We start from the raw sequence: 25177 nt of genomic DNA, 5'->3' as shown, positions 1-25177 counted from the left end.
TTCTTTACAAATGCTCAGTTTGTATTTCTAAATCATAACTGGCATTTTGTTTTGTTTTCTCTCCGCTTTCGTCACTAATCACGCAACGCTGCCCATCTTACGTCATCTGCCAGAACTGCTTCAATGTATTACCTTTAAAATATGGATATTTTTCTTACAAAAACACACGGATTCGCTACAGGGGGGGCTTTATTCATCCACCGGAGCCATCTGCTGCACATTTAGTTATGAGCTTTATTTGACAAAATGTGGACTGTTCAACTGCAACTGCAACACCCGCTGACTACAACGATATAGCCTGGAATAGCCAGGATAATTTTTTATATAAATCCGACTGGATTTGTCTGAAAGAAGAAAGTCATATACAGCCAGGATGCTTCGAGGGTGAGTAAAACACAAGTTTTGGGGTGAACTAACCCTTTAAGTGGCATCAGTGCACACAATCTATAAGCTAACAGTGTCATACCATTATACTGTTCCGCTTTTTATTTATTTTCCTGTTTTTATATATATTACAAAAAAGGGAGACGCTTTAGTCTGGGGACCAATTCTCACAATTAACTAGTTGCATGCATATCACTAGCATATTGTATTACATGCACATTAGTACTTATAAAGCACAAATTAATTCCTTATTCAGTATTACTATATTTTAGGTGAATTAATCCTACCACATATCTAAACCTAACAACTACCTTACTAACTATTAATAAGCAGCAAAATTAGGTCCCCAAACTAAAATGTGACCCAAAAAGAGGCCATTAATGTTTTTCATGAAGCATATTAAAATGGGGGTTTGAATTTACTCTATTATAATAGAGTTAATAGGAGGCATAAGGTATGTTTTGATATCTTTGACGTTTGTAACAAGATTTTTAATCATGTTTGTAAAAGATATTCCCCTTAAAATATTATTTGGGTAGTGTCTGATCAAGTTTCTTTTGAGTGTTCATGAGGCTCCGTCCTACACGCCTGGGGGGAAATTGAATATGTTGACAAGCTACTTTTGTATGTATGTTAAGTTTGAATCTTACTTTTAGTATTAGCATATGAATTGCAAGGACATTTCAACCAATCCTTTGTACAATATTTTTTTAATACTGTATTTTGCTTTGTGCATGTGAGATATAATGTATGATTATGTGGTGAATTAGCCATACATTTTGTTTTCTTGATATTAAAGAGACAGCTGAGGCAATTAACCAAAGTAATTGCTCCACAATAAATAGGATGCTTAAAAGAAACCGTATGTACATTCTTATTTTTTTTTAATTAAGTCACTAAACCAAAACCACATGCCATTAAACTGCAGAATTTGCTTCGAATGTCAATTTCAGCTTCTTTAGGATATACAGTCAAAGAGAGGGATTTTTTTTTTTTTGCATTCATTGCAAAGACGCATGCTAGAGAGTTGATTCAGTGACTTCTTCTTCAAGTTGTAATCTTTAAAAAATTTATTCATAGAAATAAATTAGTGCTCTACCTCATCAAATGACAAGGACCTTCATTTTTTACACACAAATGTATAAGAAAACAAATATGCAAAATGTAGCATTTGTTTTTATCATGAATGCACTTATTAAGTGCATAAATAAGAAGTAATTTCTTCTTTTTTCTTTTATGAGAAGAACAGCAGAATAGCAAGGATGTATCTTATGCTTCACAATAAGGTTTATATGATGTTGTGTGTACTGTTTTGTTTTTAGAATAACTTAAAAAAAAAAAAACAGTTGCTTACCATTCTTTTTTTTGGGGGAAGTGTCAGGGGCGCTGCCAGGAATTTTGCGCCATGACAAAAAAATCGAATTGGGCCCCCTCTGCGCAGCTGTTGTCACCACATCTCTAGGACCTAACTGTCCCATCAAAAGCTTTACATAACTCTAATCAAAGGCTTGCAACTGTCTTGCTGCTTGTAGTTCAATACTAGTACTAGCACAATATTTACTGCTGGTGATTTGTAAATGCAAGTCTGCATACAGTATGCAGTTCACTATTTGATGCAAGATTAAAAGCCACCATAATAATGTCTTTAAAGCAACACTATGTAACATTTTTTACCTTAAAATAATGTTTCCAAAATCGTTTCAGTGGTTCATCAAGTCGTAACAGGGTGAAAGGCACTTATGCCTCCCTGGAGTCCCGGGAATGATGCTAAGTCATTAATACAGTGGTAGCTAATTTATATGTAGTTTTCAAATTAAAATAATCATTAATTCTTCTCTCTTTAGACCAAATCAATTAAGCTTATGAGAAATTTGAATCAAGGAATACATTTGGAAAATCTTGAATAAATTATGACAATTTTCATTTTTGGGTGAACTACCATTTAACAGAAGTGAAAAAGGAGCAACTTATATATATATATATTTTTTTTATAAATATATATATATACATATATATATATATATTTAAAAAAAAATATATATATATATATATATATATGTGTGTGTGTGTGTGTGTGTGTGTGTATGTATGTATTAAAGAAACACAATAAGACAAATACAATAGAGATACAAATTAAACTCATTTTCAGATACTGTAGGTTTTGCTTAACATGTATACATTTATTTACCGTCTTTTGTTGGTTAAAATGAATGACATAGGTATTTAATTTGGAATGATGTCCTTTTCAGACGGAAGGCATGCATCAAATACTGACTCACGTTCAGTTTTCACACACCTGTTCAAGTTCACTTAATCTAACCGATTGTATTTACGTGAGATACTCTACACGATAAACATCTGGACTGCTGTGTGTGTATTTGAGCGCTGAGAACTGATCGCGCGCTGTATGCGAGAACTGAAAGTGGAGCGCGCGCGCGCGAGAGAGAACACTTCTGTCATCGTGATTCCGCCTATCCGGCCTTCATTAATTTTAAGTTAATCGACCACTGTTGTGTCGTGTTGTGACTCCCGGGATGCTGAGGCCATTGTTTCAGATCGCTAGTTCGCGTTTTATTATTTATTAGCGCGCCGTGCATTGATCGACTGTCTGCAACTAACTAACGTAAACACCGTCACTAATAAGTGCGCTAAGGCAGGACCAAACCATTTCATGCAGATGCAGGGGGGAGGTCGGTCAATATTTGTTTAATTTTTTGGTCAATGGTGATATTTAACTTTTATTGCCAAAATAAGTAAAATCAAAGACATAATTCATGTTATTATTATTTGAAATATACTCAATTATGATGGTTTATATAGTGTTTAATATAATACAAATTTTAAATTAGTTTTTACCTATTTGTTGGGCCCCCTGTCAGCCAGGGGCCCTTGGAATTGTCCTAACTTTCCCCCCTATACAGCGCCCATGGGAAGTGTATCAAGTATATGAGCAATTAAATATTGTATTATGCTCTACATGTCGTCATAATGATGACATTACCCTACAGCTTCTGTTGCAGATTTGTCAACAGTATTCGATTTTTTTGCATGATATCTTGTGAGTTAGTAGCTGTGCTCTCCTATATCATTGAATGTAAAAACATGTTAATACTACTAGCTGACATCACATTTTGAATTATGTACGTGTTTGCGTAGTATGCAAAAATCACCCATAAAATATTTGTTCAAAGTCATTTATTTGGAAGTATGTCTTCATTTGATTGTAGTATAGAGCATATATGTCAGAATATAAATTTAACACGGTACCAACATGCTTTAAAAATAAAACAACCTGAAAGTTATTTTGACAAGTGATATATTTAAAGAGGTTTATGCAAAACATGCAGTGTGCTTTCATTAAGGCTGTACATATTTCCTTACATATAATGACTTCACATTCAGTCTAATTACCTAAACACAACCCATCTTTGAGTCCCTCCCATAGCATTTTGTCTATACTGTCCTAGGGAGCATTCTAGTCGCAGTTATAATAAAAAATTATCCTGGCTATTCCAAGCTATATCGTTGTAGTCAGCGGGTGTTGCATTTGCAGTTGAATAGTCCACATGTCGTCAAATAAATCTTCGGGGGATGAATAACGGCCCCCTGTAGCGCATCTGTTGCTTTGTAAGGAAATATCCATATTTCAACATATTTCAATTCAGTATCTGATTTTTTTATTTTACTGGAGCGCAACAATCCAACTACAAAGACTGTAATCTATCTCTCAACAGGTCAATGATGTAATTCTTAAAATATCTATACATTTCAACTTTGGAATTGTAACTAGTTTCCTATCAATTATATCTTTTTTGAAGATAGCTGGCTCCTCTTCTTCAAAAAGTAACAGGAAAACAAGGATATTGAATTTAGGATGCACACGCATGTTAAAGCTATCCCATTGCTTTTTATTCCAATTTTCCTTTTACCGTTGTAAATGTAATAAATATAGCCCATAATTACAAGATTCTTTATAACACCATTAAGGTCCTATATAAGAATTTCAAAACATGGGTCTTTATAGAGGATTTCATTTTTATAAACATTAGTTAACTACATTAGTTACGACAAACCAACAATGAAAAGTATTTCTAAAGCATTTATTCTTAGTTAATCTCAGTATTTAATGTTAGTAAATGCACTGTGAAGTAAAATCAACAGGACATTTTGATAGTCATCAAAGCTTTACAGCATAATCACTCATCTTTAGTGTGACATGATCCTTGAGATATTATTCTAAAATGGTGATTTGGTGCTCAAGAAACATTTCTTAGTGTTATCAATGTTGAAAACAGTTTCCCTGCTTATTTTTATTGTGCAGACTGATAAATTTTTTAGGATTCTTGGATATTTAGGATTCAGTCATTTAGTTCATAAATGGATTGGTTGTATAATGACACCTTAGGTTGCTGCTTGCTTTGCTTTGCTTCTTCTCAGAAAAAGAAATGTTGCCACAATCAAAGCCAGCAGAACAACATGCATTTTAACCTTAAGAATTATTACTATAATATATATACTCATTCCAATGTGTTTGTTGTTCCTGTTTAATGTTATGAAGAAAAGCAATCAAGATTGTAAATGAAAGTAGTTCATTTTCCCTCAATTATTGTGAACATACAAAGTTTATTTGCAAAAACAGATTATTAATCAAAACAACAAAACAGCAGTTTGATTGATATTGATTGGAATATGAGAAAACTTTTAAAAACGTAGTTATCTATTTTTGCAAATGAACTCTTCACATTTAGTGGAGGTGACCGTAGTGGTTGAGAATAAGTCGATGGATGCATGGATGGTTGGGTGATAGACTCTAAGCTGTTCAATAAAGACTATATACAAATGTAGGAACAATACACCACACATGTGAAACATTCAAACAATAACTGTACAGGTTCCAATAGTTTAAATACAAACGTACATTTTCTTAATTGTAGTATTATATTTAAATATACCATTATACACAGTGTGAATTTTAAAAAAAAGTTGCACATCGAAATTACCACCCCAAAAACCTACATGACGCTATGAATCTAGGTCCTCTGTTCAAGTAATCATTCAATACACCATTTAATCAAGCTACAATCAGCACAAATTAAGCTCAAGAGGGTCCTGCCCTCTACCAATAATTAAAAACTGGAATTTAAAAACTCAAAAAAAAAAGGTCCTTACGGCAATACACAGAAATAAAACTAAGAAACGTATTTTAAGCAACATTCCAAGATGGCGTTCATAAATGGGATAATTTGAGGGAGAGATTTAAAACAAAGTTGATTTCCATATCCAACCTTTAGAAATGACCACACTGCCATTTCCTGACCCTTTTGTTCAGACAGTGGTTGCTAGGTGTAATGAGATATAGAAATCATCACATGGCCAAGAGTCTTCCAAAAAATAAGATCAGAGTCAGATCATTTGTGAAATCAGGCTTTCATGTTAACAAAAGAAAAACCACATATTTTCTGCCTGCCTGAACAATGCCTTGATATGAAGTAGCCAGACTAAATAAAACAAAATTCTTAAACAGAAGGTGAATTCCCAAATAGGATGTCTGTATTTTAAAAATGGCCAATTTTTCTATCCAGATTCAGGCAAAGTGTGTTCATCTCAGAGCTGATGCGTTCGAGCTTGACTGTCCCGGCACAAGGAGCGGATTTCACAGTAAATGAGTGGAATGATGAAGAGTATACTGCACCCTGTCTGTGGATGAGAGGAAGACAAATGTTAAAGTGTTTGTTTAGCTCAGCTTTCAGAACACTGACTAGACATAGAGTAGATGCTACATTTAAAGGTGAAGAGCAATTCTGTTCACTGAATAACTTTTTTTGTCCACTGAAATTTTTTTTAATGTTTTGGCTGAATTTGTGCTGTTGCATCACAATTAACCTACCATTATTATGAAGAAATAGAAGACATACATCCATCCTAATTTGCTCTCGATAAGCGATACCAGATACTACAAAACAGAGACATTTTAAATTTAGTACTTACACATGAAATAACAATAATACGTCATTAAAAAAACATACACAATGAACATGATTTGCATACAACTTCCGGAGTACATAATTCAGAGAGAAAAAGATAATAAGAGTGAAGACGACAGCTATGACGCTATGACGACAGCTCCTCACTCTCAAGGGGTGGTGTTAGCGCAGTGGATAAGACGCATGCCTGTGGTGTGGGAGACCCGGGTTCGAATCCACTGTGAGACACCAATGTGTCCCTGAGCAAGACACTTAACCCCTAGTTGCTCCAGAGGCGTGCGACCTCTGACATATATAGCAATTGTAAGTCGCTTTGGATAAAAGCATCAGCTAAATGAATAAATGTAAATGTAATGTAAGTAAGGACTTTTATTCCTTGTGCATTTGACGAAAACTGGGCTATGACATCACTGATTAATATGATTTTGTATTAATTATTAAAGCATTACCTGTCCCCCCGCAGCTCCAATGCTTCCTGTGCCGTCCACTATTCCTGTGACAGTGGCCAAAGCCTCCTGACTATTCTGCAGTGCCTCCTGTCGACCCAAATCTGCAGAGATCGCTGAACTGATCATGTTTGATGGGCCTCCGATAAGGAAACCTGAAACAAATTATAAAAATATTTAAATGATAGTGGTTTCCTAAACAAGAATAATTATTAAATTGATATATATTTAAATCATATTATAATGTGTTACCTGTTGTTGCTAGAAGAGCTCCATTTACCAGCTGGTTATTTGGAGAGTCTGAGGAAAAGTATATATATATATATATATATATATATATAAAATTAAAAACAGAAATGTATGCTGCTGTCATTTCTCAAATTATGATATAAAAAATAAGTCAGAAAGGAAACTAAGATTTTCTAGACAACATGATTTAGTCTGGAAACTCACGGCTGTATCCCACTAACGCTCCCATGGCCAGCAGCAAACTGATCGCTAACACAGGAGCTCGCTTTCCCAAAAGATCTGAGATCAAGCCTTGTACTGTTCCTCCTGGAAGAGATTGCATTCTGCACATGAGCAAAATCTTTATACTTTGATTGCAAACTACCTAAGGCAGAAATGTAGTCTCTAAGGGTCTCAGCATACCAATGGCAAAAATCTTTTTTTTTTCTTCTATTTTTAACCGGCAACAATTGAAGCTTCCCAAATATTTGCAAGCAGTGTTTTAGAGAAGCTTTTTAATGTGAAATGGATTGGATTGGAAGAAACAAAAATTTGAAAAAGTAACTTCTGTTATGCAAAACACTGGACCATTGGCAGTAAGTGGGTGCAGCTGCAAAGTTTTCTGAAAAGGTCATACTGGAGAGCTGTTGCGTACCATCAGAACTCCAAAACGGCTTAAAAACCCCCAAAACAAATTAGATTCCGCTCTTTGAGAGTGTTAAAGGGTTACTCCACCCCAAAATGAAAATTTTGTCATTAATCACTTACCCCCATGCCGTTCCAAACTCATAAAAGCTATGTTCGTCTTCAGAATACAATTTAAGATTTTTTGGATGAAAACCTGGAGGCTTGTGACTGTCCCACAGACTTCCAAATAAGTTACACTGACAATGGCCAGAAAAGTATGAAAGAACTCAAAAACTCAGGTTGCAGTGATATGTAGAATTTTTTGGCTTTTGATGTCAGAGTCTGCGCTGTTATCTCCGCCTACTGGAAACTTTTTCAGGCTTCTGATTAGCCAACATGGCTTTACAGTTGAGATTATATCACCACCTGTTGGTTTGGCATGCTCTTGACAGTGCATCATAGCGTGCGTTTGCATTTTCATGTGGAATTTTTTTACAAATGGAAGGAGGAAAAACTGTTTATAAAAATACCTGTGTACGTGTGCACATTGCCTTAAATTTTGTTCCGAAGACAAAAAAAGCTTTTACAGGTATGGGGGTAAGTGATTAATGACAAAATTTTCATTTTGGGGTGGAGTATCCCTTTAAACATGACAAAATGTCTGTTTTAGGAAAGATGTCTTAGGTAAATGCCTTTTATCAAGTTCTAAATACTGCAATGTATTTGAAAAAAAAGTGTAATTTTAAAGGGTTTAATCAATTGAAGGGTTCAATCCAGGTATTCAATCTGTTTTGTAGGGTTTAAGAATGCATTTTTGTTTTCCAACAAAATCTCACATAAGCTGATAGACTTTATATAACTATATAAATGAATGTAAGTTGAGCAGGAGATACAGGGCAATCATTCACAGCATCCTGACTAGCAGTATGAAATCAGGTTGTCATTTTGTGTAGATATAAGTTGAATATTTCTTTTATATGTTGCGTTTATACATGATTAATGTATTGGATGTGTTTGGGTGAGTTAATTAATCTTCTATAGAATAGATTCTATTGCTCATCAGTTTTAAAGTTTTTATTCACCTCCCAGCTTCACACAGCTAAACTAAGTTCCTGATTTTACTGCCTACGATTGGATTATTTGAAACTACATTTACAATATGAGCACTTACTTGAAAACCATTGCTTGTATTGTTAATATCTAATCTGTTTTTTTCTTATGTCATCTGTATGTTTCCATTTAAATTGTCTAATTATCATCATGATATGCAGTTGTTGTTTCATCTTTACCATCACTGACAGGAAATCAAAATCCCTTTGTTAATGACCATTGTCAACAGTAATTGTGTTGTTGATCTTTTGATTGTTTCTTTTAGAGTGAACTGAGAAAAAACATAATTGGTAATGTCTGGTTAGAACCAAGCTGGGTACTGACCAACAATGCCTCCCACATCATACCACACAGAGAGCCGGTCGGCCTGAACCTCCTTCCAGCCAAAGTTTTTGCTGAGATAAAATGGCAGCCAAAAGAAGAAAGAGTAGTTGACTAGCTTCAGACATGCATAAGCCAGAGAATACTGTGGGAGACAGACAATAAATAAATCTCAAATCTAGTAGACAGCAGTGGTCTAGTATGCAAGTAAGGAAGCGTTTAAATGGACACTGACAGGAATGACTCCTGGCAGGCAGAAGGCCTGGAGAAAGCCGATGGCATTGGGCTGCGGTTCAGGCTCCTCTTCCCGCTGCTGTATGTAGTATTCATCACATAACTCATCTTCATCATCACTTATCAGAGGACGCTGACTGTCTGTGTCTCTTGTCACTGGTCTCAGACCTGTCTCAGAGTAGTCACTTAGTCCTTTAAAAAAAAAAAAAAGATAGACCAAGAGATGAAAACAATTTTGTGCACTTAATGTATACACTATGGTAGCACTTTATTTTACAGTCCTGTTACTCATGTACATACTACAGTATGTTCTTATTTTGTTGTTACCTTTTTACCAGTACTTTCTTAGGTAGGTACACTGTAAGCACAAGTGCTGTAAAATAAAGTGCAACCTAAACTATTATACACTACGCTATACATACATATATATATATATACATACATTTATTTTTTTTATGTAAGGAACTATGAATCATTGCAGACTACTGTATAGGCCTGTTCACATTAAGACAAATGTTTGGTGCATTAATTCTGAATTAAAATTTTAATTTTAATGAACGACTGTTCTGATCGACACAGACATTCACATGCCATCACTGTGACATATATTTTACAGAGTGGTGTTCAAATCTCTTTTCTATTGCACTGCAAGATTTGTGCATTTGGTTACTTAGAACTATGACTTGCTCTTGGAGCTCACAATTATACTATTTTGCTAAATGATAGTGAACAGCAGAGAAAGAACCCAAAACCAGCTCTTTTGTATCTGTACTTTTGTATATGCCGTTGTTTAAAAAACACTACTGCACATACAAAAACTGTACAAAGATGAACTCACCAATTTCTTTTGGGGATGTAAGCAGGCCAAAAAACACCACTACACCACCTGCAAACTGCACCACTGATGTCACCAGAAAAGCATACTGAAACAAACACACACACAAACACTCATCAACATTGTTTGTATAAAGAGCTAGCAATCACCTCCTGAAGAAAAACCCTCACACCAACAGTTTTGCATATATTATATTGTATTACATGGTCATATTCATTACATTATTCAGCATGTTTATTAAGATGGTTTTCACACAGCACCACTGAATGATGTGTTTCAGTAAGAATGATGTCCTCTCACCTCATAGCCGTACTTCAGGACACTGGAGGCAAGAAACGCACCCAGAATGTTCCCCACAGACGCACATGCACTCCAAAGTCCAAAAACAAACCCTCGCCTGGGAGACAGAAGATATATGGGGGAATCAGAAAGAAAGGAAGAACAGAGAGGAGGCTAATTTGTGCAGGCAAAAAAAAAAAATACACAGCACAGTGTCATAACAGCACATTTAGCACCTGAATAAACTGGATCAAGGATATTAGTGAAAAAAGCAGATATATTTGCACTATAGTACTGTATGCAAAAAATAATAACAATAACAAATAATATCTATAATCCCACACTACATGGTGACACGTACCCAGACTTTCCAAACCAGTTACCCATGATGGCCACAACACAAGGCCATACTGTAGACTGGAGCAGTCCATTTATCACCCACAAGATGCAGTAAAAGTACACATTATAAAAGTGAAGCCACTCTGTCAAAGTGGCAAACACAAATTCCTAAAGAGAAGAGAGGGTGAATGTAAATAAATAAAGACATGAATTCACAGATAATTTTTTTTTTTTAATTCTACGATTTGTTTCTGAGTAGTAATGGCATGGCAGTGCCTTTTAAGGCATTGATGATGTGGCACCTCAAAGGGAGTTGTTAGCACCATCACCCAATCAATATTGTGCAACAGTGGCTGTTCACTTTTTCAGAAGCCTTAGGGCCAGATTAACTAACAGTTTGCGTCAACGCAAACCATCTTTTGGTGTTAAAATAGTATCAGGATTTGATGCGCAGTAAAGAATTGAAGAGTATTCAAATGAATCACACAGTGCAATTTACTAACGTTTGCGTTCGTCAAATTACTGGTATAAAAAAAGCATGTCTTATAAAGCAGGCAGTAATTTGTACTGCTCTTGGTAGATTGCACTGTTCATAATGGAAATGATCTAGCTGCGTCTGTGTTCTTTAATGTGCACATTGTTAGTAAATCACAAGCAGAATTTTCCCCTCCCATCAGTGCTTTTATGGAATTGCACTCTAAAGCTACAGTAATTGGCCCTGTTTAGTAAATCTGGCCCTTGGCTCCTTAAATATTTTACCATAGACAGTTTTCATTGAAGTTGTAAACCATGAAACAAACTAACCAGCTATGAGGTGAAAAACCATTTTACAGACTTTGATTTGAAGCAAAACATTTTTTTGAAAATCAGACAAAAAAAAAAGACTGTAGAGAAATAGTTATTTTGCAATTTGCTTTTTTCGATTGGTGAGGATTTAGTATCATGAGAAATTAAGTTTTGCCAGGAATCAGACGATTATTTAAAAAATGCGTTTAAATAAAACAAATTATAAATAAAATTATGTGAATAAATGGCTTCAACAAAAACATTTACCATTGATTTACAACAATTGTCCTTATCATTTACAAGTTATCGTTACAAACTAATTCTTAATCAATAAATAGTACTTTTACTTCTGCCAACTGTTGCACTGTTCACATTTACTCTATTTGGTTTTCAGTAAATCTTCACACCTGGTGGGTCTACTAACGCAGCATCTTGTTCCCTCCTTAGGGAACCCGTTTTAACATACATAACAAGATGTTATCTTTATGTTTTACTTTAATACATTCAACTCCACTTAAAAAAAACATGACTCAGAGCTCTAGTTACATATTTCAGCAGAATACCAACCGTGATAGCAGATCCACATAAACCAAAGGACAGGACATAGCGAAGGTTGAACCGATCTCCAATTACTCCACTGATATACAAACCCTGAAAGAAAAACAAACAGATCACAAAACAGACTACAGTTTTGACACACACACACACACACACACACACACACACACACACACACACACACACACACACACACACAAAAACTAAAAAAACCTGTGTGTGTGTGTGTGTGTATGTGTATATATATATATATATATATATATATATATACATATAGTCATGGCCAAGAATATTGGCACCCTTGGTAAATATGATCAAAGGAGGCTATAAAAGAATTAATCTGCATTGTTAATCCTTTTGATCTTTTATTTTAAAAAAATCACAAAAAATCTAAAGTAACATTGGATATTAAGAATTTAAAATGGGGGTAAATATCATTATGAAATGAATGTTTTTCTCAAATACACGTTGGACACAATTATTGGCACCCCTAGAAATTATTTTGTGTAAAATATTTCCGAAGTATATTCCCATTCATATTCACAATTCTGAGCACTTCAGGGTGATCATGAACATGAAATTATCCAGCCATGGCTTCCTGTTTCACAGAAATATAAATAGGAGGGAAAACAAAGCCCTGATTCTCTTAATCATCCATCACAATGAGAAAAACCAGAGTATATATTACTGATGTGCAGCAAAAGATAATTGAGCTTCACAAATTAGTGAAGTGGCATTAGGAAAAGAGTTAGAGCAGTGAAAATGACCATTTCCACCATCAGGGCAATAATTAAGAATTTCCAATCCCCTGTAGACATTGTTTCAGACGACCACCGGGACAAGACCAGAGGAGTCAGGTCAGAGGAGAACTGGCCCCCCAACTGAGCCTGGTTTCTCCCAAGGTTTTTTCTCCATTCTGTCATCGATGGAGTTTTGGTTCCTTGCCGCTGTCGCCTCTGGCTTGCTTAGTTGGGGTCAATTCATCTATAGCGATATCATTGACTTGATTGCAAATGATTGCACAGACACTATTTAACTAAACAGAGATGACATCACTGAATTCAATGATGAACTGCCTTTAACTGTCATTTTGCATTATTGACAACGGTTTTCCTAATTAATGTTGTTCAGTTGCTTTGATGCAATGTATTTAAAGCGCTATATAAATAAAGGTGACTTGACTTGACTACTGTGTGTAGCCTGTACGTCTATATGTAAATTGTTTCTGCACTGTCTGGAGCACACTCCAAAGAATTTCACTCACCAAGGCACATGTGCTGTAGGGATGTGACAATAAAAGTGATTTGATTATCTGATATAACTCCTACCCATAATTTTATTGCGATTTGTTTAGCATCTCAACCGATTTGAATCATCACATATTTTAATCGATTTTTAACCGGCTTGCGGTTAATCGTTATATCCTTAACAAGTTTTCTACCTCCTCCACAATGGCACTTCCATATGTTCCATTGCCAGTAGGTTTAGTATCTCCAAGCACAGTCTCAAGACCATGGAGGAGATCGTGGTAGACCCAATTGCAGGACTTGTATCTGCTCCTTTGTGCAAGTTGGAACAGGAGGAGCAATGGCAAAGCCCTCAAAAATAAGGCTACTGGTGTTTATGTTTCTGACCAAGCTGTTCAAAACGATTCCATGAGAGAGGCATAACATTCTGCTCATAGCCCAGCACTGTACCAGAGGCTGGAGATGCCATGGGGAATATTTTGCTGCCTACAATATGATCCAGCATGAGCGTTTTGGCAGTAGGTCAGTGTTGGTCTGAGGAGGAACATCATTGGAGGAACACACAGACCTCTACATGCTAGCCAAAGGTATACATACTGCTGTTAGGTAAAGGGATGAAATCCTCAGAGCCACTCGCAGACATTACGTTTGTGCAGTGTGCCCTGGGTTCCTCCTGGTGCAAGACAATGCTGGCCTCATGTGGCCAGACTGTGTAGGCAGTTTGGGAAAGACGATTGGCATTGATGCAACTGACTGGCCCTCATGTTCCTGAGCCCTGAATCCAGTTGAAAACCTTTGTGATGTGGCACCACAATCTGCTCAGGAGCTCACTGATGCCCTTATCCAGGTCTGGATAGCAGAAGGCACAGATGTCAGAAGTGCAGACAGGCATGTAGGGGCCACAAACAATACTGACTTACATTATGAGAGTTTGAAATCAGCCCTTAGTGGGTTGATGACTCTGAAGATCAGTGGTACGGGAAAGCAATTTAAAGAAAATGCAGCGCATTGCGTTCTTCTTACCTAATTTGCTTGCCTGTATATAGTTTGCATAATCATCAATAAAGTTTATTCTGAGATCTGAGGTCTGACGCATCGATGAGGAATCCTGGAGTGTGAGGTATGAAGGAAAATCCAGTATTAAAGCACAGCGTCACACAAGCCATGAAACAAGTAAACTAAGCAACCAAAAGCAATATGTCTTCCTCAGATGTAATGTTCAAGTTCAAGTTCAAGTTCATTTATTTATATAGCACATTTAAACAGCCGCTAGACAGACCAAAGTGCTTTACAGAACAAGCATATAAAAATAAAAGCAGCAAAAACAGACATAAGCACATAGAGAACAACTAAGCTAAGATTAATTATAAAATCAAGAAGCAAATGTAAAATAATAAGAACAGTCTAAGATAAGTAATCAATATGCTAACGAGAATAGATAAGTTTTGACCAGAGACTTAAAAACAGAGAGGTTGGGAGCCGTTCTGATCTCTAGAGGCATGGTGTTCCACAGACGGGGCCCTGCCACCGCAAAAGCACGCTCCCCTCTACGCTTAAGTCTGACACGAGGGACTACCAGCAGCACCTGGTCGTGGGATCTGAGACTTCTGGACGGAATATACGGATGAATAAGTTCAGAGAGATAAACCGGTGCTAGGTTGTGTAAAGATTTGAAGACAAAGAGAAGAATTTTGAAATCTATTCTCTGCCGGACTGGTAACCAATGTAAAGATCTGAGGATGGGAGAGATATGATCATATTTGCGACAATTATGGATGAGTCTGGCCGCAGCATTTTGGACTAACTGAAGCCGGGAGATTTGAGAATCTGATATACCGCAATATAGTGAGTTGCAATAATCCAGTCGACACGTGATGAAAGCATGAACTGCCATTTCCAGAGTTATTGGAGTGAGAAAGCCTTTGATTTTAGAAAGTAAGCGAAGTTGGTAGAAACCAGAACTGACTACAGATGAGATGTGTTTATCAAACTTTAAAGGCTGGTCAACAAGAACACCTAATGTTAGTTCTGTACTTAAACGTTGGGTAAAATAGAATTATTATTAATTATTATAATCTCCTTTATGGTAGAGAACGCTGCTTACATGTAGGCTACAGCGAAGATGTAGAATTAAAAACACACACAATCAGTTCTTCCACATGTTTATACTGGACCCGATAATCAAAACTTCTACTTAGCACTTGCTTCATTTCTGCAGATCAGTTTTTGTAAATTAATTACTTCAGCCACCTGTTGCTTTAGTCCTCATCACCTGCTGGTGAGCGACTGACAGCAGCTGGAGATCATGCATCGGTGTTCTACTGCTATTCCTACAGACGTATTGCACCTACAGTGTGCAATGGTGAAATTTCTGCCAAATTTTAACCACTGACTGAAAAAAAGCACTGGGTGGATTTTTATGATGATAGGGTGGCTGTGTACACACACTTCAAACAACATGTAAAAGTGAATTTAGCACCCGATGACCTCTTTAAAAAGGACATATCCTAAATGATGTATGCAGATTAAATTTTAGAAAATATTTTTGTCATTATCGCACACCCCTACAGTAACAGTAAAATTGCGTTCAATATGGTGGTGCAGCAGCATTAAGTGTTCATAACAGACCACCACTGTTCACCCACAACCCCCAAAGCCTGCTACACCTATTCCTGTTTTTAACTTACCACAGCATAAGAGAAGAGAAAGATGGAGTCCAGGGCACCCAGGAACAGCGTGGCCTCTTCCACATCAGCAAACAGTTTGTTTTCCTCCCATGTCTAAAAATATAAACAAATATAAGTGTATAGCAACATTACTTTGATTATATTTTAAACTGAAAGGTCTATATTGGACTTAGCCAAAGTGCTTTGTACAACTACACTGTTAGTTGTGAGAATGTTAGTTTGCATTTTTGCCAAACAGAAAGAATTAAGTGCTTGAAATTCTGATGTAATGCTTGACTTGAGTTGCCCTCTCAAAGATTTCCAAATGGATACCACAAAAATATAAAAATATAATGTGAAATATAATATTGATAGTTTTGTGAGGTATTATTTATAAGACAGGTATCAGTACAGCATTTTGAGGATAAAATATTACAATACTTTGAATCAATTATATTAGGTGTCTTTAATAAATGTAGAGGCAGGGTTTGTGGTATGGTCAGGTTTAAGGGGTAATTACAGATGGCTGTTTTTCAAATATAAGTACAATGTAAAAACATGAATGTACATAATAAATGCATTGTATTAACATAGTAATTAGGGACACTTAATATATACTGGGTCCCATATTCCAAAAATGTAAACAATAAAAGAAAAATTGAAAGCCTTTAGATAGACACGGAGTACATTTTCATTACATTAAAAGAGGTAGTCTAGTTCTCTACTGGGTATTTAAGATTTGAGATCAGACTTTCATATCCGTAAAAACTGGTGAATAACAACATTAACAACAACAATAGTATCATTCTTATTATCATATCTATAAGGCTAGGTAAAAAATGTTACCCGCTTAGAAAAGAATTATAAAAATTATAAAATATCATCAAAAAAATATTTAAAAAAAAAAAAAAATATATATATATATAAAAAAATATCAAAATTTAGACAGTAATGTGTAGGGCTGTAGCTATCGAATATTTTAGTAATCGAGTATTTTACCAAAAATTCCATCGATTAATCGGATAAAAAATTTTTTTTTTTGCTTAATTATATTGACGCGATATTGAAAATCTGACGGGTAGGATAAAATGTCAGGACACCGGACTTTTATTTTGACGGGTTGACGTACCTTTACATTTCTATGTATGTGATGTGACGCTAGTTTTACTTAAATCAAACGGTCAAATGCTCATGAAGTGACTGTCAGAGCAGTTCTGGAGATGTTGTTCATGTGTTCAAATCCTTATTTAGTGAGACAGCAGACGCTGAAATCACCGGAGCGTCACGCGCGCTTCAGGGTGTGTGATAAAGGAAGACGCGCTTCTGCTCCATTCATTAACAGAGACACGCAGAACATGCAGGATTCATATTTAAATAGACTGTTCCGGCTTAACATTTACAGATATTAGTCCATATCATGATTTGATGTAAGTGCAATGACCTATTTTTGATTAATTCATTCAAAATTTGGCAAATTCCGTGCCATTCCGCGTTAAACTGTAAATTCAGTTTTTATGACTGGATTCCGTGATTCCCTCTCCGTTTTCTGCATCGCGGAAATCATAGGGTCCTAGTTGTGGTATGCCAGCTCTATCTTGCAATGGACACACGCCACAACGTTCTCTTTAAGTTTGCCCGCGCCCTCAAATCAAAACACTGCTGATTCCTTGCAGTATGCGACTTCGGACGCAGCGCTTGTGTCTCCTTCCGCTTTGTGGGTGACGTAAACGCGTTGTCACATAAAAAAAATCATTGCGAAAGAACCTGACGTGAGATTTAAAATCAATTAAAAGAGGCTTCGAGGCAGAGGAATTTGCCTCGATCATTTTTTGTAATCGAGTTACTCGAGGAATCGTTTCAGCCCTAGTAATGTGTATTATATCCTTACCTCCCCAGGAGAAAAAGTTGAAGTGCTGCCGTTCTGCTGGAATGCTGACGGTGTCCACTGTGCTGAGATGCTCACTTTCACATTACTGAAAGTCTTACGTGACGAGTGAAGCAGGACATAGCTGGATAGAGAGTAGATGTTATTAATTACACCAAGTCAATCCATTTAAACTTCAAAACCACATGGTACCAAGAGGAATACAAGGAAGACAATTCTAAGAACTTGGCAGATGTATTTTAAACTACATTTTCTTTTCAAAACATTTTTCTATTTCTTTATCATGAATTATCTTATACGCTGCCTTGTAAATGTGTCTTATTCCCAATTGCAACCTTATTCTAAAATGCTTTAAATAGTGTTTTTCTCCACATTTTTCCCACATATATTTTTTACACACCACAATCCATAATGACAAAGTTTATATGTGTGATAACTTTGCAAATTTACTGAAAATAAAAAGCTGAAACGATTACACTGGAAAACTATTCAAACCAAATCTTGTGGCTGTCTTTGCAATGTTTCTAGACTTTAACTGCGAAAAGCAAAAATCTAATCATGAGTTCAAAATGAACCACCTGCAGAGCTCACTGACGGATTTTGGGAAGACTAAAAACTTTTATTTTTTTCTTCTGATGATGCTATATTATAACCAGGGCGTTTTTTTTATTAATTACATAATGTGACAATTAATTCATCAAATTAATCTCAAATTAATTGACATGCACATCACGTACTGATTAATTAAATATAAAGTTATTATTAAAGATATTTTAAAGTTATCATTGTGTTAATGAAGGAAAACTCTGAATTAATATTTTTTAAAAGGTAGCTTTACAAAGAAATAATTCAACATACTAAAATACAGAAATATGAAATTATTTTTTAATACTCTAAATATAAAACTAAAATTGCCAGTAGGTGGCAGCAAATCAAATGAGGGAGTCATTCAGTCATTCATTCAATCGATTCGTTCAAAGGGCTGATTCATTCACAAATTACTCCCTTTAAGAATGGCTCACTGAATCATTGACTCACTCGATTTGTTTAAAAATGTGGATTCATTAATGAAACATCACTCTGGGTTGATCAGAAATGCACAACAATTTTCCTAGGGCTTTATTTTCCTTGGCGAAATTACTGACAATGTGTCTAAAATGTAATTATTCGCACCTTTACCTTATATTGATTTTTAAGTTAAAAAAATTTTTTTTTTCTACCAGCCAATGATGACTCTGAAAGAAAACACACAATGTTTGTTATAGTAATACATGTGACTTTTACACACATCTGTGCATCACTCCCGGATAATCAAAAATGGGAAGAGCTAGTTGCTGAAAAACACCCACCAGGGTTCGCGAACCCCACTTTGGGGAACCATACTATAGTAAAGTACTTGAATTCATTTGTTGTGGTAATTCTATAGTTTCTGTGGTAATATAACAACTATAGTAATATAAACAAATTACTTAACCGAAAACTACTATCTGACAACAGAAACAGTAAAATATATAAATGAAAACAGTTTTATTGAGAATTTGACTGCATTACAGTATGAGCACAGAGAGGCAAACAAATACAAGAGGCAACCCTACTGGAGAATCCAGCTAATACCAGCTCAAGCTGGTAGCTGGTCCAAGCTGGTCATTAGCTGGTCATTAGCTGGTCCAATCTGGTCATTAGCTGGTCCATGCTGGTCATTAGCTGGTCCATGTTGGTCATTAGCTGGTCCATGCTGGTCATTAGCTGGTCCATGCTGGTGGGGACCTGGATGAGCTGGTGGACCAGCTTGGACCAGCTGGTGGGGACCTAGATGAGCTGGTGGACCAGCTTGGACCAGCTGGTAGGGACCATATGAGCTGGTGGACCAGTTTGGCTAAGCTGGTGGGGACCTGGATGAGCTGGTGTGCCAGCTTGGACCAGCTGGGGTGGACCTAGATGAGCTGGTGGACCAGCTGGTAGGGACCATATGAGCTGGTGGACCAGTTTGGCTAAGCTGGTGGGGACCTGGATGAGCTGGTGGGCCAGCTTGGACCAGCTGGTGGGGACCATATGAGCTGGTGGACCTGTTTGGCTAAGCTGGTGGGGACCTGGATGAGCTGGTGGGCCAGCTTGGACCAGCTGGTGGGGACCATATGAGCTGGTGGACCAGTTTGGCTAAGCTGGTGGGGACCTGGATGAGCTGGTGGGCCAGCTTGGCTAACCTGGTGGGGACCTGGATGAGCTGGTGGAACCATTTCTGATAGCACACGTACATCTCTGTGATGTCTATTTGAAGTGCGTGTTACATCTGGGAGTATTTTTTAGTTAGTGTTTGCTCTTCTGTAATACGTCTATGAAATGTGAGTATTTGCAGTGTGTTGTCAAACTGATGAAGAATTTTTCTTAATTTTCTGGTGTTTTTCTAATTTGCATGTGTTTTCTTCAGTTGCAGCGCGTTGAGCTCTCGCCACCGTACATTTAATTTAAAATATGCTTTGAGTAATTTGTGAAATTGCTATATTAAAGACAATGAAACAGTTGAATGATGAAAAATGATCATACTTCATACTCAAGTAAGATGAAAATAAATGCAGATCAAATGCCTAGTGAATATGCAATTTTTAATACTAAGTTAAATATGTAAACAGATATTAAAAAAATTAAACATAAAATGAAACAAATGTAAAAAATAATTATAATTCATACTAGGTAAGAATACAAAGCAAAGCAATACAGCGTAAATATGCCATTTTAAATATTAAGTTAAATAGGTAAACAGATATTTAAAAAATATAATTCATACATAGTTAAGACAAAAAATACAGAGTATATATGCACCTTTAAATGCTAAATACCATAGGTAAAATGCAATAAAATACTGTAGTTGAAATAAAATGCTAACATACTATAATTATTTAAAATAATTGTTTTTGCACCTAGCTACTGTTTAGTAAAGTTTTACTGTTTAAAAAAATATCATAACACATGTGACACATTATCATATGTGTAAGCTAACTTTTTACAGTAATATTGTGGTGCTGTTATAGAGCATCTTATTTATATTTTCAATTAGATTAAATGTCCCTTTCAATAGTGTTTGGAAACATGCAGATGTATTTTTCGTTGGTGAAGTTAATGTGCAAGCATTTGTTCACTATTTCGGTTGGTGAAACTGCCCGTAACTGACCAAAATTAGAAGAGCATACTAAAATGTGAGGAAGAAAAACCCTTGATCTTCCATTCTGCAAAAGGGGCACATCAACAGGACATATTTCTTTTAGCAGCACAATGCATCTCTCTGACTCTTCAATTTTCAAAGTTAAGATCTTGCTGACAATGCCAAATGTTCCATCCTTCAAGACCACTACATTGTCATTTGACCTGACTGGTTTTAGGTAATCTGTGGAGTGAATGACCTCAGTGTTCACTATTAGTCGGCAGTAAACGTTACACTCTATACCGATACTCTATAACAATTTGCCTCACAGCAACTTCCTCCTCAAAACTGAGTGTCAAAACTGCAGCAGAGCCAAGTAAACAGACATCACCAACTGAGTCAGAATGCTTAAGTCTGTTTGTTTCAGTCACATCTTTACAAAACTCGAGTACGCTCTCGCTGATTGTGTCTGTGCTAGCTAACATGGGAAGAGTTTTACTCATTATAAACTTGTTAACAATTTGAAGTGGTGCTCCCCTGGCATTTTTAACAAGTCTTACAAGCTTTCCATTGCCATTTTCAAAATTAAAGGCTGAATGCGCCCAAAGAGGTCCCCAATTTTTCACACTCGCTGACAAATGATGTAGTAAGTGGACATTAAATGTCATAGACTTTTCTCCATACAGCATCTGAAAGCGAAATGCAAACTCAAGGAGTAGTAGGTCTGCTGCATTTACATCATCTTTTGAAATGCTGTCACTCAGAAGCAGGTAAACATCTTGCACTAATAGCGCAAAATGGCAAATATATTTTGATGGGAGAATATCTTTCAAGCAAGGCAATGCATAAAAAAGAAGCCAAGCTCTCCACTCAGCAGCCTTCCAGTACTTTCTTTCACTGAGATCCCTGGGGAGTCTGCGAATATACTGAGGGGGTTTTATTTTAGACAAGCGTCCATTTATAACACGTTGATTGTCTGGAGAGCCAATGTTGAACTCGCTACCATATTCCTCCAGCCACAACTTTGACAATTGTTTAGCCACACCAAGTAAAACACAATGCATATAATCTGGCACAAATCCATGAACCACATCAAAATATCGTAAATTGACCAATGGTGATAGGCCCTTAACCCCTCTGATAGGATGTCCACCTCTAACAGCCTCCTCCATGTCATGGATCATTTCTGATGCATTTCTGTCAGCATGTTGCTCTTCACTAACAGGGTACCTGACTGCTCCACAGATATATTTTCCTGAATGGTAACAGAACCCACAACCATAGTAGCCATTAAACTGAGTGAGGTTTTGCATCAAGGGTCTAGCAACAACAGAGTCCACACAACAGCATAACCCTACCAGTTTACTTTTTATCCATGAATTTGTGATTTTGTTCCACCACATTACCCCATCTACAACCAATTTTTTTGCGTGCTCTACAAATTTGTCAAGAAATATATCCATCCTTGGTTCCCCTTTCCCATGCCACAAACCAGCAAGTATCATGTTTTTTCTACGTTCGGCAGGTGGAATTTCATTAATAGCCAGCTGTATTGGCCAGATTGATGTACCTGAGGCTTTGTACAAGGGACTTCCGTCTGAATTGAACACATATGAAAGGTTATCCTTATTGTGCAGAATTCCACCTGGGCGCGAGAGCTCTTTGTACATATCGCCATCATAAATGTCCCTGAGTACGTTCTCTGATGATGCTCTTGTAAACCTCAAATTGAGTGAATTTCTGAAGTTGTCATTTTCAAGGAATGACTTAACCTGTAAATCAACTGGTAAAGTAACAAAGTAACTCTGGCTTTTCAGATCTTGGGTACTGTTTGTCTTGTTACAGTGTGAACACACATAGTGTTTCCTCTGATTATTGTTTTTATGACTTGCAAGATATGACTGACAGAATGTACAAAGGACATGAAGTTCTGTTCTCTGACTGAAGTGTGTGAACACCTTACTAAGCATGTGCTTACTGGCTGGCAGTACTGTTTTAGAGAAAACAAAATTAATCAGTTTCAAAAGGTCAAGCAGTGCAGCAAATGATGAATTGTGCCTTAGTGTGAATGTTATGAGCAGCAGGAGGAGTTCAGCCTTTGTAATTGAGAGAAATCTGCATGCTGGGACATTTAGATTTTCATCAAATTTTGGACCAGTATCATGTGCAAATGACTGGCTTTCTTCTCCATCATGTTCCTCAACATCACTGCCTTCATCACTTTCATCGGCTTCAGTGACTTCCCCATCACTTGCCGTTTCACTGTCACCATCTACACAGTTTCCTTCCTCCAATTCCATTGCTTCTCCGTCGCTTGCTTCGTTTGTCTCACTTTCTTCCTCATTATGTACTTCAGTGCCATTTACACTATTTCTGTCCTCTAGTTCAGGGTGCTCATTGTTAGATGGTCCAGGTGTGTCATTGTTGGAGCTATAAGTGTTTGATCTAAATCTTGTTGTCCTTGGCAACAGATAAGTAGTATCTGGCTCCAGGTACTGCTTATACCTCTTCATTTCAGTCCCTCTGTTGTTGTCTGGTTCTTAAACTCTGTTAAACAATGTAACGTTAAGGTTGCAACGAGACATACATAGGCCTACCAAATTTGTGCTGAACAAATTGTTATTTTTATTTATTTGATATCCTACAATATTAAACAGAACAGCTAGTAGACTTTTCACTCACCACCATGAGTCTCTGTAAATAGTTAGAATCATAGCCTTGTGGACCTCTAGTATCTGTCAGAAATAGCTGCGCGCCATCTAACGGTCAACTAAATTTGTCAAAAAATATGAATTAATAAAAGTTAATTAAATATAATTAGAAAAATTTGGGAGGAATATAAGAGTAACAGATTGTTTTTGTCACTTACACTGGTGGAGCTTTAAAAAAAACCTGAATGTGTGTATCCCTGCGCAACTACTGCGCGTATCCATGGGAAACTACTGCATATGCACGTCACGTATTTAACGCTAACTTTTCGAATCGGCTTCTATCAGACACGGAGAAGGCTTCAGATATCTGCGTTTTTAATACAAAATGTTCGCATATGTACATTATTTAGACGATGGAGTTAAAGACGTTGTTAATGTTAAAGACATTAAACACTTTGACCCAAAAAATACGACGGATTTCTCGTCTCACACTTACTGGATCCTGCAGAAAGGACGCTTCATAAAAGGACAGATTCTGTTGATGAAAGGTAGGCCTAAATCTTTCAATTTACAGTACGTCTATAAATATGCTTAATAAACAGCTTACAAAACTGAGGACGTTTTTGTGACATTTGTGAACCAGATAACTTAATGAAAAGCACAGCTATTAATAACATAAGGTTAACCTGTAGCTGCTAGTTGTTACCTAGCTCATTGTATCTTAATAACCTAATGTATTCATTTTTAAGATCCTAATTGTTTAAACAATATGATTTGATATCAAATTAGTTAATTTAAAGGCTTTTTCAATTTTATTTTCTGCCGGTATAATACCAGGTGACCATTCCAGTAAGTTAGATATTAAAGTAAAAGAAAAAAAGGTAATTTTAATTTATGAATCAAACTAAATCTAGAGTAAAAATGGTTGTTTTCATTAGTGTAATTCTAGACTGAAAATAAACAAGTACTTAGTAAGAAGAAAGCTATTCCCATTTTCCAGAAACTTGTGAGGAAATTGAAAATGTGCTGGCAACTGGGAAAAGGATCCGAGTGCCAAAGCTGCTTGATAAAAGTCCACCAGAGAACAAAACTTCAGAAAGGAAGGAAGCTAAGGATAATGCTGTAAGTAACATGAAAAGACTGCACGATGAACTCAATTCATTGAATAATTTAAATACCTCTTACTTGTGTTATTTGTATTTTCAGGCAGCCCAGAAGGCAAGCATTGAGGAAGGAAAGCAGACATTTCTGATGGACATTTTAAAAAAGAGACAAGCCTTGAAAAGGAAGCAACCACTATTTCCTCCTCATTCTACACCTAAAAGAGGAAAAAATATTGTAGATGATGAGATAACAACAAGTGAGAGTGAGGATGAACTAATTCCAAAATCTAAATTTGATGAGCTTGAAAACCGATACAAATCTCTAACTCGGAAATATCAAGAAGCTACTGCTGAA

At 36.4% G+C, this 25177-nt stretch overlaps 2 protein-coding genes across 2 annotated transcripts in view; one reads left to right on the top strand and one right to left on the bottom strand.

Moving 5' to 3' along the window:
- Window positions 1-25177, top strand: part of LOC132105952 (cyclin-dependent kinase inhibitor 1-like) — a 38537-nt gene that overhangs the window by 3812 nt on the left and 9548 nt on the right. The window lies entirely within an intron of this gene.
- The window catches only part of slc37a3 (solute carrier family 37 member 3), a 28773-nt gene continuing 9384 nt past the window's right edge, over window positions 5789-25177 (bottom strand). Inside the window, exons 3-15 of the mRNA XM_059511519.1 lie at window positions 17933-18053; window positions 16066-16158; window positions 12141-12224; window positions 10810-10955; window positions 10470-10566; window positions 10173-10257; window positions 9336-9526; window positions 9104-9245; window positions 7268-7369; window positions 7067-7114; window positions 6818-6969; window positions 6272-6337; window positions 5789-6081 (exon numbers count right to left, since the gene is read on the bottom strand). Of these exons, the coding sequence (XP_059367502.1) occupies window positions 5989-6081; window positions 6272-6337; window positions 6818-6969; window positions 7067-7114; window positions 7268-7369; window positions 9104-9245; window positions 9336-9526; window positions 10173-10257; window positions 10470-10566; window positions 10810-10955; window positions 12141-12224; window positions 16066-16158; window positions 17933-18053 (1420 nt within the window). The 3' untranslated portion in view covers window positions 5789-5988. The remainder of the gene's footprint in view (window positions 6082-6271; window positions 6338-6817; window positions 6970-7066; window positions 7115-7267; window positions 7370-9103; window positions 9246-9335; window positions 9527-10172; window positions 10258-10469; window positions 10567-10809; window positions 10956-12140; window positions 12225-16065; window positions 16159-17932; window positions 18054-25177) is intronic.

This window comes from Carassius carassius, chromosome 26 (genome assembly GCF_963082965.1).
Source record: "Carassius carassius chromosome 26, fCarCar2.1, whole genome shotgun sequence".
Lineage (NCBI taxonomy): Eukaryota > Metazoa > Chordata > Actinopteri > Cypriniformes > Cyprinidae > Carassius > Carassius carassius.
Note: the sequence above shows the minus strand (reverse complement) of the source record. Positions and strands in the feature narration are given on the sequence as shown.